At 34.2% G+C, this 20,639-nt stretch overlaps 1 protein-coding gene across 5 annotated transcripts in view; it reads right to left on the bottom strand.

Moving 5' to 3' along the window:
* The window catches only part of JAK2 (Janus kinase 2), a 117,893-nt gene that overhangs the window by 32,244 nt on the left and 65,010 nt on the right, over nucleotides 1-20,639 (bottom strand). For 4 of the 5 annotated variants that reach the window (XM_077909322.1, XM_077909306.1, XM_077909297.1 and 1 more), the window contains 4 exons: nucleotides 18,922-19,039; nucleotides 13,443-13,588; nucleotides 6,045-6,366; nucleotides 5,188-5,307 (listed from right to left, as the gene is read on the bottom strand). In XM_077909322.1, the coding sequence (XP_077765448.1) occupies nucleotides 5,188-5,307; nucleotides 6,045-6,366; nucleotides 13,443-13,588; nucleotides 18,922-19,039 (706 nt within the window). Of the gene's footprint in view, nucleotides 1-5,187; nucleotides 5,308-6,044; nucleotides 6,367-13,442; nucleotides 13,589-18,921; nucleotides 19,040-20,639 lie in introns of those variants that run through there. The other variant, XM_077909328.1, reaches the window with a different exon arrangement.

The raw sequence follows: 20,639 nt of genomic DNA, 5'->3' as shown, positions 1-20,639 counted from the left end.
ATTTAATGGAAGCAACATCTTCTAAAATCAGGAATAAGATAGAAAGCCCAATACTTAATGTGTTGTATTATATTTAATCAACATAATTAGACCATGGGAAAAAAATATAGAAGAATAGAAATTAGAAACAAGCAGGTAAAACTATTTAATTTGGAGATTATATGATTGTATACTTGGGGAACCCTAAAGAAGACAGCTATAAAACTACTACAACACAAAGATAATTCATTAAGATAGTACTATAAAAAAAATCAATAGCTTTTATATACATTAAAAATAGTCAATTAGATTATATAATGAAAAAAATAGCCTCATTTATATCAGTACACACACAAAAACAGTACCTAGGATTAAACTTCACCAAAAAATGTGCAAAATAATTTTTAGAAAAACTTCAAAATGCTATTGTTAAAATGCAACTTTTTATTTGAATATAGAGTGGATTTACCATGTTCTTGGAGAGGAAAATTCAACATCATAAAGTTGTAAAAATCCTCCCTAAATTAACTTTCTAATTTGTCACAATCCCAACAAAAGTACCAACAGGTACTGGCAGAAAAGGCAAATACGAGATTCAGAAAACCAGGTATCTGAAAGCAGATTATTTTCTTTCAGAAAATCTTTCCCAGGATGATAAGAGAAGGATGCTCAAGGATTACAGCCGTGCATGGCCTAAAGAGCTTCCAGCCCAGATGAGATAGCAAAACCAGTGTTCAAGGAGGGACTTTTCCAGGAAATAAACAGAAGTGATATAACATTTGACTATGTGAAATGTGTTGAGCAGTGAGCTACTTACAGAATTCTCATAGGGAGTAGAGAGAGATACAGAAAAAAGGATATATACAAAGGAAAAAAGTTAAAGTGATTAACCCCTAGAAAAACAAAAATTTGCACAAGAATGGAAATGTGATTACAGAACACTGCTTGCCTCAGTAATGAACGATATTTAGTTATAATGAGAACACAGAATACAGATTTATACCAAAAAGTATAATGAGAGACATATGTGATGTATCAGAACTATAACAGGTATTTACCTACACAATTAGACCAAAAAATAGATACTACGGATGCCTGGGTAGCTCAGTCAGTTAAATGTCCAACTCTTGATTTTGGCTCAGGTTCTGATCTCAGGGTCATGAAATCAATCCCCATGTCCAGTTCCATGCTGGGCGTGGGGCCTGCTTAAGATTCTCTCTCCCTCTGCCCCTCCTCACCCTGCTCAAGCTATCTCTAAAAAATTTTTAAATTTTAAGAATAGGTACTAAAAACCCAGAAACAAGTTAAAATACTGAAGAACTGCAAATCTGTACCCCAAAGGATTAATACTCAATATATATTGAGAAAAAATGCTATAAATCAATTAAAAAACAGAAAATTAGTCAAAGGATATAAAAAGACAATCCACAGAAGAAGAGATACAAACAGCTGGCTTGTAAACACATGAGAAATTTCTCCATCTCAGGTTCTAACTAAGAAATGAAATGTAACACAGGAGAGCAATATTTGTCCCATCATTTTTGCAAAATATTTAAAAATTGGTAACACCCAAGGATGCTTCAATGAACACGGGGTACAATAACTCTAAGGTAGTGACTGTTTCCTTTGGATGTATACCCAGAAGTAAAATTGCTAAATCAAGATGTTAAGTTTTATGTGAAGTGTATTTTACCATATATTTAAGATAAAAAGAAAGACAAGGAAAAAACACCAGAATAAAGAGTAAAAGGATGGTTTTAAAAAGTGTAATATATAACAGACTGGAAAAAAGGAAATAATAAGCAAAAATTTCTCATACATAGCAATAGTTTGTTAGAAAAAAATATATTGAGAAAAGGTTCTTAATCCTATTAAGAAGCAGAAAAAGCATAATATATCATGAATAGAATTCAGCAAGAAACATGATATATCAGTATTAATAACCATCATTACTGAAAAACATAAAACAATTATTGGCTACAAGGAAGAAATACAGTGTATCCCTTACATAGAAAATGTACTATGGTAAAGAAATGTCCATTCTTCCCAATTTAATCTTTAGAGCCATTCTAACAAAATGTAAATGCAGTACTTGGAGGAGCTTTAGGACTACTCAACAAGCAAGGTAGTGTCCCAGTGAAGGGCTTAAGTTGTCAAGTCATGTATTTGCATTTACATAGGCCCTATCACTTAACCAACACCATGATCTTGGAAAGTTACTTTACTTCTTTATGTTGCAGACTTCAAAATAAAGCCAACGGGTCCAAATACCATCCCATAAATTAGTTCTTTACATTACTACAGGATGTTCACATTAGCATGAATAAACTCTTCTAGAAATACTTTTTTATAAATATCACATTTACAGAATAAAGGTATACCCTGTTTCAGTGCACTTCACTTTATTGCATTTCTCAGATATTGCCTTTTTTTTTTTAAAAAACAGAGTGAAGGTTTGTGACAACCCTGCAACAAAATTAAGTCTTTTGGCACCATCATTCCAATGGCAGTTGCTCACTACTTGTCTAGGAGAGGGGCAATGAGATTAATGTTTTCATGCCTACTAACACATCATCCGTTCAATAGCCTGTGGATCAAGGAGTCATTTCAATATTCAAGTCTTATTATCTAAGAAATATACTTCTTAAGGCTATAGCTGCCATAGATAGTGATTTCTCTGCCAGGATTGAGCCATCAATTGAAAATCTTCTGGAAAGGAGTCACCCACCATTCCAGATGCCAATTAGAACATTTGTGATTCGTGGGAAGAGGTCAAAATATCAACATAAAGAGGAAGTTGGAAGAAGGTGATTCCATCCTCACAGATAAGTTTGAGGTGTTCAAGACTGCAGTGGAGGAAGTAACTGCAACAGTGGTGGAAACAGCAAGAGAATGAGAAGTAGAGCCTGAATGTGGGGTGCCTGGTGGCTCAATCAGTTGAGTATCCGACTCACGTGATTTAGCTCAGGTAATGATCTCATGGGTTGTGGAAGAGACCCCGTGTCAGGCTCTGTGCTCAGTCAGAATCTGCTTGGGATTCTGTGCCTCTCCCCCACACCCCGATTGCACACATGTGCTCTAGCTCTCTTTCTCTCTCTCTAATACATAAAATCTTTTAAAAAAATTTTAAAGTTTGTTTTTTTTTAATGTGACTACAATCTCCTGTATAACTTGAATGGATAAGTTGATTCTTACAGATGAGCAAAGAAAATGGTTTGCTTTTCAGTTCGGGTTTGTTGTTTTTTGTTTTTTCTTAAGATTTTATTTATTTATTTGACAGAGAAAGAGGGAGAGACACACAGCACAAGCAGGGGGAGCAGGAAAGGGAAAAGCAGGTTCACAGGACCCCGGGATCATGATCCGAGCCTCAGAAAGTGATTTTTTTGTACCCGTGGTGAAAATGCTGTGAAGATTGTTGAAATAACAACAAAAGATTTAGAATATTACATCAACTTAGTTGATAGAGCAGTGACTTGGTTTGAGAGGATTAACCCTAATTTTGCAAGAAATTCTGTGGGTAAAATGCTATCGAGCAGCACACATGCTAAAGAGAAATCACTCATCAATTGGCAAACTTCACTGTTGCCCTATTTTAAGAAATTTTGCCATAGCCAACCCCAACCTTCAGCACACAACACCCTGATCAGTCAGCAGTCATTAACACTGATACAACCTGCTCCACCAGCAAAAAGATTATATAACTCACTGAAAGCTCAGATGATGGTCAGCATTTCTTAGCAATAAAATATTTTTTAATTAAGGTATGTACATTTTTTAGACATAATGCTATTGCATACTTAATAGATTACAGTGCAGTGTAAACATAACTTTTATATGCACTGGGAAACAAAAAAAATTCATTTGACTTGCTTTATTGTGGTATTTACTTTATTATGGTGGTTCAGAATTGAATCCACGCTATCTCCAAGGTATACCTATAAATATTTAGATATATTTATACAATACACATGTATATTTTTGATATTTATAGGATAAATATTTCTTCTATTAATTCCACACTGCGGTTGGAAATTATTAATCATCCTTTCACTGATCCATGAAATACTTATCAAGCTCTGTCTAAAGTAGGTCCTGGAGGACTATGCAAGGTGGAGACAGTAAAAACACATACCCCAAAATGATCCTTACATTCAAGAAGCTCATAGTCTAGTAGTAGTTAGTAGCTGCACACTATTTACATATTTTTACCCAAGAATAGTAAAGTACGCGGACTAAAATGAATTATAAGTTAGTTACAATTTTAGTAAATATAACCCGAAAATAAAGAAGCAGGTAATATAGATACTGAAGCTAAATGAACACAAAACATTATTGTGATGTCTTAAGTCCAGAGGTCAAAAAATACATGAGTTAAAAAGAGAACAGAGCCAGACAAGTAGTCAATTTAAGAGAAGAGTATAAAGGAATTTACTTTTTCCCTTTCAATTAAAACAAGTGGAATTTCTAACTATACTTATCACGGTGAACACTGTGTAAGCATAGAATTATCAAATCATGATGAAATGAAATGTTTATCTGAAACTCATATACAACATTGCACGTCAACTATACTTTCATAAAAAAAAATTTAAAAATAAAAAATAAGTTTTCTGAAGCTGATAATCAAAGAGAAATAATTAATCTTTTAGAACCAATCATGTGTTTCAGCTCGGGTAGGGCTAACCTGGGATTGGCCTAGACTATTATATGAATCCCAGAAAGCATTTCACCATTCCTACTTTAATTACGCAGTATGATTGGATGATGCACATCCTTATTGGTTTAAAAAAATATATATATATATATTCTTAAATTAATTTTTTCTTAATATTTAAAAAAAATATTTTCTTTTCTGGAAAAGAAAAAAGAATATAGTCTGGAATGAGCATTACAACAGGGAATTACCACAATACAGAGTGGGCGCAGAGGGAGCTGGGGAGAGTAACTGTTCCTTGCTAATCACAAAAATGAGTGAAAAACACATTAATGTTCAAGAAACTCTGGGAAGACAATGTTGGTAGCAATACAAAAAGCCAGATATAACCAAAACCTTACTAAACTGATATTTATATTTAAAACTATAATAAAAAAAATAAAAATAAAACTATAATCAGAACTCCTATGACCAAATAACTTTGGTATTAAGATTCTAAAATACTTATTTCTGACAACAAACAGAATCATTATTTGGTTATAAAGCAAACTTACCAGATTTTTACCATCTTGCTTATGGATAGTTACAATTCTACTTTCATTTGAGCCTTCTTGGCTTGCTTGCTTAATAGTAACATCAATAATATCAGGAAAGTCACAATATAACTGTAAATCCTATAATTAAGAGCACTTGAAATTAAAAACAGGTAGAACTAAGGAAATCATTTTAAAATAAGACTTATGAAGGGTAAAACATTCATTCCAAATTCTTTAAAATACTCATAGTAACTAAATGTGATTCTCTCCCTCAATAATCTAATCCTAAGACTTAACTGTATCTTGCTTTGACTTAAAAATGAGAGCACTAAAGGGTACTAGGAACCTAATTATGCTACAGTTTTCTTCAATCCAATCAACATCAATAGGAATCATTGTCAGAAAGCTGAAAGTTTAACCACCAAAGAATGAAGGTAAAAATAAATCTTTAATAATGACCTAAGAACAACAGATATGAACAAACTTAAAACTTACAGTGCAAAACTTAAAAAGACTAACTTACAAATAATCATAGAATCAATTACAATTAATCTTTTCCAATTACATTTTATCATTGTGCCTCTTATCAATAATGGCAAAATTTTAAAGAGGCAAAACTATCTTGAAAATCACTTTTAGAATTCAAGCCTTTTTGAAAACTATAAGAACACCGTTACTAATATTTGTCATAAAAAATTAAAAAACCATTTACAAACAATGAAAAAGGATTATAGATATGACCTTGACAGCTTCACACTGTTAAAAACTTCTAACAATGAGAGAATTGCAAGACCATGTTTAAATGAGTAAAATTACTGTCTCAATTGCCATTCAATTAAAGTAACAAAGAATGAGAACGTATCATTAAGGATTACCTGTTCTGTCAGTGTCTCACTTTCTTTACGTTTCCCTCTTGACCACTGAATTCCACCGTTTCCAGTTATTATAATGGTTGCAAAAATCTCCTCACCTGAAGGACCTCTTCCAGGTTCTTTTACTTCAAATTGCTCTGTGTAGAAGGCAGACTGAAGAGTTTCCAGATTTATAAGGTACTTAAGTTTCAAGTTTCTGGCAGTGGCTTTGCAATGGCTGAACTGCTCAATAAATCTGCGAAATCTGTACCTTATTCGTTTCCTTGTCAAAATATGATAGTCTTGAATCTTTGCTCGAACACATTTGGGTAAGAATGTCTTGTAGCTAGGGATAAAGAGCACACACAGAGAAACAAAACAAATGGAAGATGAACACTAAGATGAAATCGAAAGAAAAATTACCACTTTTCTCCACGATAAGTACTGCAGTACAGTGGTCAAGTGGAGAAAGGTGACACCTCTCTGCCACCATCTATCTGTACAATATAAAACCTTAAGGTTGGGGTTCCCGAGTGGCTCAGTGGTTTAGTGCCTGCCTTCAGCCCAGGGCCTGACCCCAGAGTCCCGGGATCGAGTCCCACATTGGGCTCCCTGCATGGAGCCTGCTTCTCTGCCTCTCTCTCTGTGTCTCTCATGAATAAATAAATAAAATTAAAAAAAAAAAAAAAAAAAAAAACCTTAAGGTTTTGTCTGATGATGTGAACACATATAAAAGTTCCCAATTACCATAAATTTTTAGAAGAGGATAATTTTCTTCCCCTAATGAAATGAAGACTTAGTCTAGTAAAGGAATCTCTAAAAATTTCTCTGATTATCTTATACATCTTTTTTTAGCATTGTGTTGCAAAATATTTCCTATGATGCTGTACACCAAAATTTATGTGTATTTTGGAAACTGTTACATTTTGTTGGATTCTATTGCTCATGATGCAAACATACTTCTTTTGTATACCTTACTTTCTATGCCATTTTCACTAATTCCTAGTAATTCCTTTGCAATCAAAACAATTCCACTTAGAAATATTCTCTTTTGGGGACTCCTGGATGGCTCAGCGGTTGAGCATCTGCCTTCGGCTCACTTCCTGATCCCAGGATCCGGGATCAAGTCCCACATCGGGCTCCTTGCAGGGAGCCTGTTTCTCCCTCTGCCTATGTTTCTGCCTCTCTCTGTGTGTGTGTGTGTCTCTCATGAATAAATAAAATCCCAAAAAAAAAAAAAAAATTCTCTTTTGAACTTCTATCTCTATGTAAAATATCTTACAGAAGAAAGATAACTTCCAAAAAAAAAAAAAAAAAAGAAAGATAACTTCCCTTCTGTGCAAATATAGGACAAATGAAGAACATTGTATTTTTGAAGGTACAACTGCATTAAATTTGCATTCCTTCACATATGCTAATTCTTCTTCGTATCACCCATCTCTCCTTTCTGGTTGGCTCTTATTCCAAAAGTCTCAGCTCAAGCATCATCAAATCCAGGAAACTTTTCTCTATGACTATGTTAGATGATCCTCCCTTTGTCTGATAGTATTCTGTGCAGCACTCCATAATTTCACTTCTCACTCTATCCTGTATTTGAATATTTGTAGCTAGTGCTTGATCTGGCTCATGCTAAGAACTTATTATTACATTTTAAGACTACTTAGCTGATTGCTAAAGAGTTGTCATTAAAAATTAAGTTCTATAGTTATAAACAAATTAGAGTAAAAATATAGGTAATACTCAAAATATTATCACTTCCTAATTATTTTACATTTTATTTTTTTATTTTACATTTTAAATTGCTAAATTTTATTGTTACTTATGCTTCTGAGGTTGTTTATATCTCTTATACATGAGCAATGAAAAAGATTTGCTATTGCTCGTCTCTTTCCAATTCTATATTCAGGCACATCAGGTTGATACTCTGAAATTGGTCATAGGGAGGATTTATATCATGGATATCAGCAAAGATGACAAATCAGATTTCTGGGGTTTTTTGAGAACTAGTTGTTAAGCATTTGCCAGCAATACCATTGCTTCTTCCCTTCCCTAGTCTGCCTGAACCCCACTGAAGAACACTCAGTTTTGTACTCAAGTGGCAGAGCTGCTGGAGAGTCATTTGACAAGGGAGACAGGGCAGTATAAATTCATAATCACCAATTTCAAACATGCTTTCAGCACTACCATCAATTTAACAACATCTCTCTGTCAACTAATTCTCCCAGGTTCCACTATGTCAAACCCTCTCCAAGTTTCTCAAACCGCCTATCTTTCTTCTGCCTCAAACCTCAGCTGCATTCCTTACATTCAGCATCTCTGTTTTAGGGGGAAGAAAAGCTTCTTTCTGTTAGCAAATCTACATACGTTTGTACTCATTCCCTCCTCCTTCCCACCTAATACAACAAATGAGGTGTAAACAGCAAGGTAAAGCCACTTCCTAGACATGTATTTACCTACAGCCTCTTCCTCTGATATATATTCACCTTCCGGTGACTTTTAGTCTTGTTTCTCTTCAATCTACAAAAAATTAAGTTCGTCCTACCTTAATGTAAAATTTATTTGTCCCACATATCCCTTCAGCTACAGCCGATGTGGCCTGATTTTGACAGAGTTTATATAGCCATTTCCATTTACTCTTCAGTTCACTCCAGTCTAGCTTCTGCTCCATCATTCCATAGAAAATGCTTTTGCTAAAATCAAGAAAAACTTTCATGTTGCTAAAACCAAATTCCCCTATTCATCTCCCTTGTCGTTTTTCAGAAGCATCCAACACTGCTGATCATTCTCTCCTTCAACTCTCTCCCTTTAGCTTTCCTGATTTTATTTCTGTCTCCTGGGATACTTCTCAACCTTCTTTTCTCAGGTTCATTCTTCTTTATTTACCAGGTGATTAAGTTCCTCAAGTCTTAAGGCTCTCTTCTCTTATTTGTACTCTTTCCCTCTAGATTCTCATATGCATATGACTGATAGCTGTCTCTAGCACTGACCTCTAGACTCTTCCGTAGGCAAGCCAATCTATACATTTAATTTAAATGTCTCACAATCTCCTTAAACAATGTGTCAAACCAAACTCACAAGTCTTGCTAATTTCCTCCCTTAAAAGATCCTCTTACAGCATTTCCTAAGTAAACAACACTGCAATTCACTGGAGACCCAGGAATCATCCTTGATGTCACCTTCAACTTTCCATTCATCACCACGTTCCCGAGTTTACCTTCTAAATACTTCTCTTATTTACCAATTTTTCTCATTACTGGCCATATCTCCTGGAGGAAAATTCTGTAATGGTCTTGGTCTCTGGGCAGCCGGCATTTCAATGTACTCTTCTACTGTCTGATTTTGTTTTCTACAATGGACTCATGGAGATCTTTAAAAATCACAAATCTAATCATTTCACCATTGCTTAACACTCCTACATGGTTTCTAAGTGCTGGTAAGCTTGTCAACATGGCCCTAAGGTTCTGTAGGTTCTGTCTGACCCTTGCTTTGCCTCCTACTAACTCTGGTCTCTAGCCATACTGACTCTCTTCACTTTTCCTATGCTCCCTTCTGCTACAAAGGCCTTTTCCTCTCCACACACTCTATCACTCCCCTCTCTCTGCCCATTAAATTCTCCACTTCTTTTCAGATCTCAAAAGTCACACTCTATTCATAACAATTATATATTTCTTTTTTTTTTAAAGATTTTATTTATTTATTCATGAGACACAGAGAGAGAGAGAGAGAGAGAGAGAGAGAGAGAGGCAGAGACACAGGCAGAGGGAGAAGCAGGTTCCATGCAGGGAGCTCGACGTGGGACTCAATCCCAGGTCTCCAGGATCAGGCCCTGGGCTGAAGGGGGTGCTAAACCGCTGAACCACCCGGGCTGCCCTATATTTCTAAATAAATATATAAAATGTTGTACCCAAGATTGCAAATCCGAGAAACCACCGAGGATCCGACACCGATATAATCACATGAGGGTTTATTAGCAAGCTTGAGCCTGGGTCCAAGTATACCCGTCACAGCGGAGCAGGGACTTGGACCCTGAGACCAAAAAAACATAGTAGTGTTATAGGGGTCCATGGCCAATGAGATTGTAACACACGTAGAAAGTTGCACAGTCATGTTGGTCCACACACAGGTGGCCAATTGAATTACGATTCACCCTATAGTGACCATTTGAACTGGCCTATTATTCTGGTTAGAATTGGTGCGCAGGTTTGGCGGGCAAAGGAGGGGTTTTCTCTCCTTGGCTGGTTAAAGGTCAGAGGTCCCGCATTCCTAGGTGTTTTGGTTTCTGATAAAGGTGTGCTTAATAGCTAAACTAGGGTGAGGGATTGCCTTAAACAATAGGCAGATCATGGGGGGGAGGTTACATGAGATGGCGAGTGAAGCACAAAATGGAGTTCGTCCTGCTCTGCTTGTCTAGGGGTAGGGGATTTTTGTTAGATTTCCTGGGTCCCACATAAAATTTAATAAAAGTCTAGATAGCATACAAGAAAACCGCAGGAAGTTTAGAATAAATAGTGAAAAGACTTAAAAATAGAATCAGAAATACAAATGATTCTTGCTTTATCTACTTCTGTCAAAAACACTGGTTACCAAGAGCCTTACTAAATCTGAATGCAATTTACATAGCATCTTACAAAAATGCAATACAGAGTCATCAATGGCTACTTAATAAGGCTTTTGAAAATGTATTTGGATATAAAAAAAGGAGTTTAAAATAAGAACAAAAAACATTTTCCACACTGATGCTTCCATGAAGGACCAGACATACTTCCTTTGAGAATACCACAGGAACCTGTGGGTCTTGAATATGGTGAATCCACTACAGCATCATACTATCAGAACCAGACTTGTTAGAAACACTAAAACTTTTTCAAGAGAAAAGTTAACTCTTGAAGCATAAAAAGTTTTTCCTCATGCTTTTCTTATATTGAGTTTTTAAAGAATGCTAAAATTGAGGCTCCAAAATGCTCTGAAATTGAGCCTTGCCTTAGAAACTACACTATTGTTTGAACTGTAAAATGATATCTGCATCTTATTATTATAACTGGGGTAGGCCATTGGAAGCTCTATTATTTACTTAGTTTTTCAGAAAGGGAATCCAGTGAGAAGTAGCTCAGTTGCTGTGTAAGTGGCCTTGGTCCTGACCTAATGTTTACAAATGCAGCAGCCTCCCTTAAACTCTGCGTTCTCCAGTTTCTCTTCTTCCCTCCCTTTAGCAAACGGGATTTTAAAGACCAAATGCAGAATGAAAACACAAAAATCTTATGCCTTTCCTTTACTTTCTGTACTCTAATACCTAAGCCATAATTCCAGTTAGGAGCTGGCATACAAAAAAGTATGTATTACACACACATGCACAAAGAGGTGCACACACACACATATGAGCATACACAGAGGCATGTGCTCACAGACCCAGATAATGCACAGACACACAAAGATGTACCTTACATGCATTTTTTTAAGTCTGAAAAGAATATATATTTAATTATACTAATCAGAGATCCAAACCCTACTGGATATTTCTGGAAACAAAACATTTCATTCTGCCAACAACTAGTCATTTATTTATTCTCCCATCAATCTTAAATACTTTAACAATGAGTAGAGCTTCTTGATTAGTTCTCAGAAATAAGCACTAGGGGCTCAATGGTAAAGCATCTGCCTTTGGCTGGGTCATGATCCCGGGATCTTGGGATCAAGTCCAGCATCAGGCTTCCTGCATGGAGCCTTACTTCTCCTTCTGCCTATGTCTCTGTCTCTCTCACTGTGTCTCTCATGAATAAATAAATAAAATCTTATAAAAAAAAAAAAGAAAAAGAAGCACTAGATGTGAATTCAGAAAACATCACTTGACTTGTATCCAGAATATATAAAGAACCCTCACAACTCAGTAATAAAAAAAAATCTTGAGTTGTACATTTTAAATGGGTGAACTTTATGGTTAAGGCTTAACAGACATCTGAAAACAAAACAAGAATACTTAAAACCAAACAAAGAAGAAACAGAAACGGATACCCTACAAACTGGGTATGTAACTGTTTTTAAGGCATTTAGTAAAGGAGTGACTAAAACCAGATAGATTTGAGAGAAGGATTTCAAGAAGTAAAGAAAGTTTAACCAAATTCCTAACACCCTCAAACTTTTAATCCTGAATATACAATCTGTAAAATATGTATTTAGTCTTCAAACTTAAAAAAACCCTCAAAGAACTCTTTTAATCATAATATTATACAACTTTTTAAAACAAAAGTAAAAGTCTTACAGCCATTAAAGCTGGGCTGTAGCAGCAGTATTTAAAAAAAAAAATCCTGTTAGGCATGATAAAATTCAACATTCAAAAGAGTAATCTGGAGAATGTGGAATGTGGATCACTTATAAGAGAATCTGCTGGATCAGTTATAACATGAATAAGGTCTAAGGATCTAATGTAAAATGGTAACTGGTAACACTGTAAGGTAGAAATGAAATTTGCTGAGAGTTTAAACATTCTTATCAAAAAATTAAAAAAGTAAATATAGATAAATATGTGAGGTGATTGGATGTGTTAATAAACTAGATGGAGGAGTTCTCTCACCATGTATACTTACATCAAGCCATCACGATGTACATTTTCAATCATCTTACAATTTTATATCAATGACTTCAATAAAGCTGAAATTTTTAAGAAAATTCTCTGGAGAACTTGTGAAGATTTGTATTTGTGGGCTTCACGTCAGATTTACCGAATCCAAATTCTTTGGTAGTGCTCAAAAATCTTCAATTTTAACAAGCACTTTAGGTGATACTAATTCAAGTAAAAGATGGGCCAATATTTGAAAAATGCTGCTTCAAAATTACTGATACAGACAACTTGAAAATCTGCTATCAGAAATTATGCCTCCAAGTGTTTATCACCCTAACTTTATCTACTCTTTTTAGAATAAATGAATCAAATTAATAAGTACTGAACATCTATATTTTCTGTAGTACTCCAATACTTTTTTTAAATTCTAAAATAAATCAGTACTCAAGATATAACGTACAATATGATCACTATAGGTAATACTGCTGTATGGTATACAGTGAAGTTTTTAACAGAGTAGATCCAAAGAGTTCTCATTGTAAGGACAATTTATTTTTCTCTTTTTTTATATCTATATGAGACGGATTAATTTATTTTGGTAATTATTTCACAAATATGTAAGTCAAATCATGATGCTGTACATCTTAAACTTATACAGTGCTATATGACAATTGTATCTCAATAAAACTGGAATAAAAAATGAAAAAAATAATTTATCTCACAAAGTATGTGTTGTACACAAGGAAGAAAAATGCCTATATAACTTTATTATAAAACCAAAAACATTTGACACAGAAAATACAATTAATTATAGAAAAACTCCAACTGTTTACAGTTATGTATATGGATTTGCATAAAGAAACTACCTGATAGAGCTATAGATATCCAGTGGGGTTTGATCCTTTTCTTTGGCTAGTCTCATCATATCTAGCACAGCCATTCCAAGACATTCTTCCTGTGTTTCATGAGTCACGGGTATTTTTATCCATCCATGTAAAAAATCATGCCGCCACTACAGGAAAAAAATTTAGAAGGAAATATCTCTTAAATATCACTATCACATTTTAATCTATCGTGTTTTAACCTACAATTTCTAGAACATATGCATTTAAAAGAACGTCAGCTCCTTCCTTGATTTTCAATTATTTTGCCATAAGATTTTAGCAAAAGTTTTTTTTGTCAACGGAAACTGATTTAAAATGAGTTCCCCATTATACAGTGCATATCATGTCAATCTATTTCACTGCTTGAATCTTCAAACTATATCTTCCACATAAGAATTACCTAAAATAAAACAGATATTAACTAATTAAATATGTAACTAGTTCGAAATATGTTCAAAGCATTATACTAGGTAGGACTGTGTGAGATACAAAAAAATATAAGATGGACTTCAATCCTCAAGGAGACTAAAATCTAGCAAGAAAGCTAAAAACGTAAACAAAATATTATAATGCCAGATACACTATGCTAAATGCCACACAACAGATGCTTCAGGAATTTAAAAGAAGTTGAAACTATATCTAGTTGAGATAATTAGGGAAGGTTTCATGGAAAATTCAAAACTTCACGTAGTCTTAAGAGATGAAGAGATTTTTGGACACAAAAAAGGGTGATAAAATAGGGAGGAATGATACCAAAACAAAGCATAGTCCATATGCTTTGATACCAAAACAAAGCATATGTCCATAGTTTGGTAGGGCATACAGTTTATGTAAGGAAACAATGTGGATTAAAACTTGGAAAAGTTGGGGTCAAAATGTAGATACCCTTGAATGACTTGATCCTAAAAAGCAATAGACATTTTCTCACAGCACCTTTTCTTAAAGCATCATGCTTCTTCCACTCCACTGGTCAGAAGTAGTAATGATAAAAGTGCTTTAAGAAAATAAAGTGTATTTAGTGAGACTCATTAGGAGGCTGCTGTAATGGTTCAGATAGGAGATAATAAGGATCAGTTGTAGGGAATAGAAGACACTAAAAGGGTCTGAAAAAAAAAAAAACTTGTAACTTTATCACTATATAGAAAAATGAAAAAGAAAAAACAGAAATTCTAAGATTTTAGTCTAGATGATTTAGGAATATGGAAATGAGAATGAACATGTAATGGGAGAAAGGAAAGGCAAAACATGATTTTCTTGGTAAGAAAGGAAAGAACTAGGGCAGCCCCAGTGGCTTAGTGGTTTAGCGCCACCTTCAGCCCAGGGCATGATCCTGGAGACCCGGGATCGAGTCCTATGTCGGGCTCCCTGCATGGAGCCTGCTTCTCCCTCTGCCTCTCTCTCTCTCTCTCTCTCTCTCTCTCTGTCTCTTAATAAATAAATTAAAAATATTTTTTTTTAAAAAAGGTAACTAAAATATTAGCTGAAGTACCAGTATTTAACTAAGGTTTTAAACTGGATAAGAGAAATATAGGGCCATTCTTTTTATTTCATATATGTATCTCCTTTCTTTTAATGTGATAACTTATCTCATAAAATTAAAGTTTTACACAAATTCTTTAAAAATAATTTTATTAAAAAACTAGGGGTCCCTGGGTGGCTCAGCCTGTTAAGCCTATGCCTTCAGCTGAGGTCATGATCTCAGAATCTGGGATCCTTCTAGATCCAAGCCCCATCCATGTCTGCTCAGAAGGGAGTCTGCTTCTCCCTCTCCCTCTGCCCCTCTAACCTCGCTTGTGCTCTCTCTCTCTCTCTCAAAACAATAAAGTTTTAGAAACTAAAAAGACTCTCTCAAATAAATGAAATTTAATTTTAAAAATTAAAAAATTTCAAAAAAAATTATTAAAAGAAATACCCATTTAACAGTATATTTATTAATTTCCTATTAATAAATTAGAAAACATTTTAGTGCAAAAAAATCCTATATTGTTTCAAAGGCACAAACCATGAAATAACCAGTATTAACCAAAATAAAAGCCTAACATTGGTAATACAAACTTTATTTAGGGAAGGAGTTAGATTTCATTTTGCTAAAACTTCTCTCACCACACTTTTAGAAATCGGGCAAGTAAATTATTCTGATTAAGATAACTGATGGTTAGGTAATTCTTTTTAATACCTTACTTTTGTTCCATATACTGTATAGGACCATAGTATAATAAATTATGTTCATGAAGATATTCTGTGGAACTTATACCCAAAAGACAATAAAGATAGGAAAACCATTAAAAGCAACACTAAGAGCATAATCAACAAATGCCCCTTAGAGAAAAATTACAAAAGAAATAGTCCCAATGCCAAAGCATACTATATTTTAAACTATCCTTCCTTTATAAATGCAACGTATACCAATAAAAATTTCCCTTAATTGTAACTGTAAGAAAGTACTTTTTCATTTGGGTAGCTGACAACATTTGAATCAAAAAATTTCACCTACATCCAACCAAAAAAATAAAAAACAGAGTTGCAAAATCAGAAATGAACCAAAGAAACAACAGGAGCAAATGTACTTTTTTTCTTGCTGAATATATATGAACTCATTAAAGATGGTTCACATAGCAGCAAATTATTTGCTGAGTCACCATATTTAATGGTATCAAGGCAATCCTGAGAAGAAAATGAATTTACAAAGGACATCTAACCTTTGGCTTTTATTAGCTTACCTTTTCCAAACTTATCTTTCTATAGTAGTGTCTTACATACTTCATAGTTTAGTGGCTGAACTATTTTTTAGTTATTTAAAAATACTTATGCTCTAATGTCATTAGTCAAATATGTTTTATTTATTCTATAAAATGCATATAATAATCTGATATCAATATAATCTGGCTAAGGAAATTACTTCCGTATGTATTTTCTGGGCACAGGATTAGAGAAATAGAAACATTAAGAAATAGAAAATTACATATGGTATTTACAATCTACTACCATATAATTTAGAATTCTATTGTGAAACTATTTTTACTATCCTAGATGAGAAAATCCTTCCTAGGAAAACAAAATTAGAAACTATCATATTTTTTCTAAATCCAAAGTATTAGATATCACAATACTACAAGTAGGGTAAAGCAGCTGAACAGTTTAGGAAAACTATCTTATTAATGGGATTTAAACTAGCATGAGACACCAAAATAAAACCAGTTCTGCAGCACAGGTGATATAACCATAAAGCCAACAGAAAGTTTCTCTCTCTCTTTTCTTAATGGCTACTAGAACAAAGAAACTACATTAAAGTTGAGTAGTGGTCAAGTTTTTTTTTAAAAGAGCACCAGGACCAGTCAATGGAGGAGTTTTTTTTTTCAGCAAATGATGCTGGAAAAAAGGGGTATCCACATGCAAAAGAGTGAGATTGGGCCTCATCTCCCACCACCAACAAATATTAACTCAAAGTGGATCAAAGATCATATGAGTTAAACAGTAAAACACTTAAAGAAAATATAGGAGGAAATCTTCATGATACTGGATTTGGTAATGATTTCTTGGATATGACACCAAAACCACAGGTAAACAGAAGAAAAAAACAAACCAGATTACATAAAAATTAAAAAGCTTTGGGCACCACAGGACATATCAACAAATGTCAAAAGCAACTGATAGAATGGGAGAAAATATATGCAAATTATATGGCTGACAGGGGGTTAATATCCAGAATATATAAAGAACACTTACAACTTGACAATAACCTGAATTAAAAATAGGCAAAGGACATAAACAGAAATTTCCCCAAAGATATGCAAATGGCCAAAAAATTTTTAAAAAATGCTCAACATCAGTAATTATTAGGGAAATACAAATCAAAACCATAACAAAGTATCACTCCATACCAATCAGAATGGCTATTATCAGAAAAACAGAAAGTAAGCATTAGTGAGGATGTGGAGAAACTGGAATGCGTATGCACTGCTGCGGGAATGTAAAATGGTACAGCTGCCACCGAATACAGTGTAGCAGCTCCTCAAAAAAAAAATTAAAAATAGAATTACCAAATAATCCAATAATTCCATTTCTGGATATTTAGCCAAAGCAATTGAAAGCAGGATCTTAAAGAAATGTTTTTATATGCATGTTCATAGTGGTGTTATTCTTTAGAGCCAAAAAGTGGAAGCAACCAAAGTATCTATTAATAGATAAATGAATAAACAAAATGTGGTATATACAATGGAATATTATTTACCCTTAAAACAAGGAAATTCTGACACATGCTACAACACGGATGACCTTGAAGACATGCTAAGAGAAATATATCCATCACATAAAAGCAAATGCTGTATAGTACCATTTATGTGAGAGACCCAAAACAGCAAACTCACAGACAGAAAGTAGAAAGATGGCTGCCAAGGGCCAGAAGGGGATAAGGAGTTACTGTTTAATAGGTATGAAGTTTCAGTCTAGAAAGATGAAAAATGTTCTAAAGATGAATTATGGTGACGGTTGTACAACAATGTGAATATACTTTAATGCTATAATCTGTTCACTTAAAAATGGTTAAAATGGTAACTTTTATTAAGTGTGTTTTACCAGAATTAAAAAAAAAGTTACTTGTTCTCATACCCCAAAAGCGGAATATTTTTCAATGTGTTGCTCACAAACTGAACCAGCTTTCCTAGACATCTTAGAAACACGAGCCATGAGGATCTGTAGGGTAATTTCCTATGATGTTAGGAAATCTGATTCAAATTCATTAATCTGACAGCCTGCGAATAAGGAGAGCATACCTTTACCCCAAAAGCACTAATATCTTTTTTCTTTCTTTCATTTCTACTCCTCAGTCTTGTGGTATATAAAAACAAAAGTTATTTAATGACAGAATATTGCAATGACTGTTTCAATTAAGGTAACAGGAAAATATTACAAAGTCTTCAAATACACTAAAAATTTAATATAACAGAATTAATTAACAAACAACTGGAACACAGCTCTCAGACCAAGGAACAAAATCTAGCCATCCTCCTATGAGGAGCTAAACAAACTACTATAACTCACTTTTTATTTAGTTTCCTACTTACTTTACATTTTACCACCCACTATTTATGTCTGAAATTGTTCAGGAATGAAAAAAAAATTCTCTGAGGAAATTTTACTGTCTTATATTTCAGGTACTTATATGTACATAAATCAAGTTGTATAACTCAATCTAAACTTTGTGAAATCCTTAAAATGTTCTAAACGACCAAAAAGGTAAAAATTCAAAAGGGCAAATTAAGGGAACCTTTATAAAATAAATTATGTTAGTTATCAATTATGGGATTAAAAATTAGTGATCAAAAGACTCAAATTTATTACCTTTCCTGGCCTACTACATAAGAGAGACCATCAATTTTCCCATTTATGAAGATTTTTTTCTGATGAGCTACACTACACAGCAAGATTCTTATCATTTAACATATATACAAGATAATTATACCTGAGCAAAAAGATAAGCCATGACAAAGTCGTCAAGAAGAGGAGCTTCAGCACCTCGAGATATTCCGTGCCGATAGGTTCTGTTGCTGCCGTTACAATACCAGTAAGGGAAGTAAAATCTATGAGACAAAACATTCAGTCAGCCTCCAAATAGTTCAAATATAAACATACTGTGTACATACAACCACTTCCAGCATACTGAAAGGTGTCATCCCATAATCAGAAAACACAGCTAATAACAGTGTTAAATATGAGTTGGGGACAGAAGAAAATCTGGATAAGACCATGATAAAAATATAGACAGAATTCAAGAAACCTAAGTGTAAAATCTATATGCTGCCTGCTTCTATGGGCAGAATGCAGAAATAATACTAGGAAACAAAAATACAAAAATAAAATATTAACAAAAGTTTTTAAAATATTAATTCAGTAATATCAGTAGGGGAATTTGAAAATACTAATTTGGTGTGAAAACAAGTAATTGTTGCTTCTTTTAAGAAATGGAGGTTACCACAAAGAAATATCACTTCAGGGGATCCCTGGGTGGCGCAGTGGTTTGGCACCTGCCTTTGGCCCAGGGCGCAATCCTGGAGACCCGGGATCAAATCCCACATCGGGCTCCCGGTGCATGGAGCCTGCTTCTCCCTCTGCCTATGTCTCTGCCTCTCTTCTCTCTCTCTCTGTGACTATCATAAATAAATAAAAATTAAAAAAAAAAAAAAAGAAAGAAATATCACTTCATACCAAACAATGGCTTGTATCAAAAAGTCAAGAAATAACAAGAGCCGGCAAAGATGTGGAAAAAAGAGACCCCTCCATGTGCTATTGGGAGGATTGTAAATTGACACAGCCACTTTGAAAAACAGTATGGAGGTTCTCAAAACACTAAAAATAGAATTACTATACAACCCAAAATTCTACTACTGGGTATTTATCTGAAGAAAATGAAAACACCAATTTGAAATGATACAGACACTCCCAGGCTTACTGAAGCATAATTTACAAAAGTGGAGAAAAGGAAGCGGCCTAGGTATCCATCAACAGATGAACAGATAAAGAAGGTGTGGTGTATAAATACAATGGAGTATTACTCAGCTATAAAAAATAAAATGTTGCCATTCACAACAACAAGGGTAGACCTAAAGGGTATTACACTCACTGAAATAAGTCAAAGAAAGACTAATAATCATATTTCACTTATATGCAGAACATAAAAAGCAAAAAAAAAAATCAACAAAAAAATTAAAAGGAAGAGACTAATAAAAACAATAAAAATCTGGTAGTTGGGACGCCTGGGTGGCTCAGCAGTTTGGCGCCTGCCTTCGGCCCAGGGCATGATCCTGGAGACCCGGGATCGAGTCCCACGTCGGGCTCCCTGCATGGAGCCTGCTTCTCCCTCTGCCTGTGTCTCTGCCCCTCTCTCTGTGTGTGTCTCTCATGAATAAATAAAATCTTTAAAAAAAAAAAAATCTGGTAGTTATTGTGGAGAGGGAGAAAAGGTAAAACAGGTGAAGGGGATTAAGAGGTATAAATTTCCAGTTATAAAATAGGTAAGTCACAGGATTGAAAAGTACGATGTCAGAAATACAGTCAATAATATTTTAATAACTTTGTATGGTGACAGATAGCAACTACGCTTACCATGGTGAGCATTTTTTAATGGATATAATTGTCAAATCACTGTGTTGTCTATCTACAGCTAATACATCAACTAAATGA

The sequence above is a fragment of the Canis aureus genome, chromosome 1 (genome assembly GCF_053574225.1).
Source record: "Canis aureus isolate CA01 chromosome 1, VMU_Caureus_v.1.0, whole genome shotgun sequence".
Taxonomy (NCBI): Eukaryota; Metazoa; Chordata; class Mammalia; order Carnivora; family Canidae; genus Canis; species Canis aureus.
The sequence above is the reverse complement of the archived record's forward strand: the minus strand, read 5'-3'. Positions and strand labels throughout refer to the sequence as shown.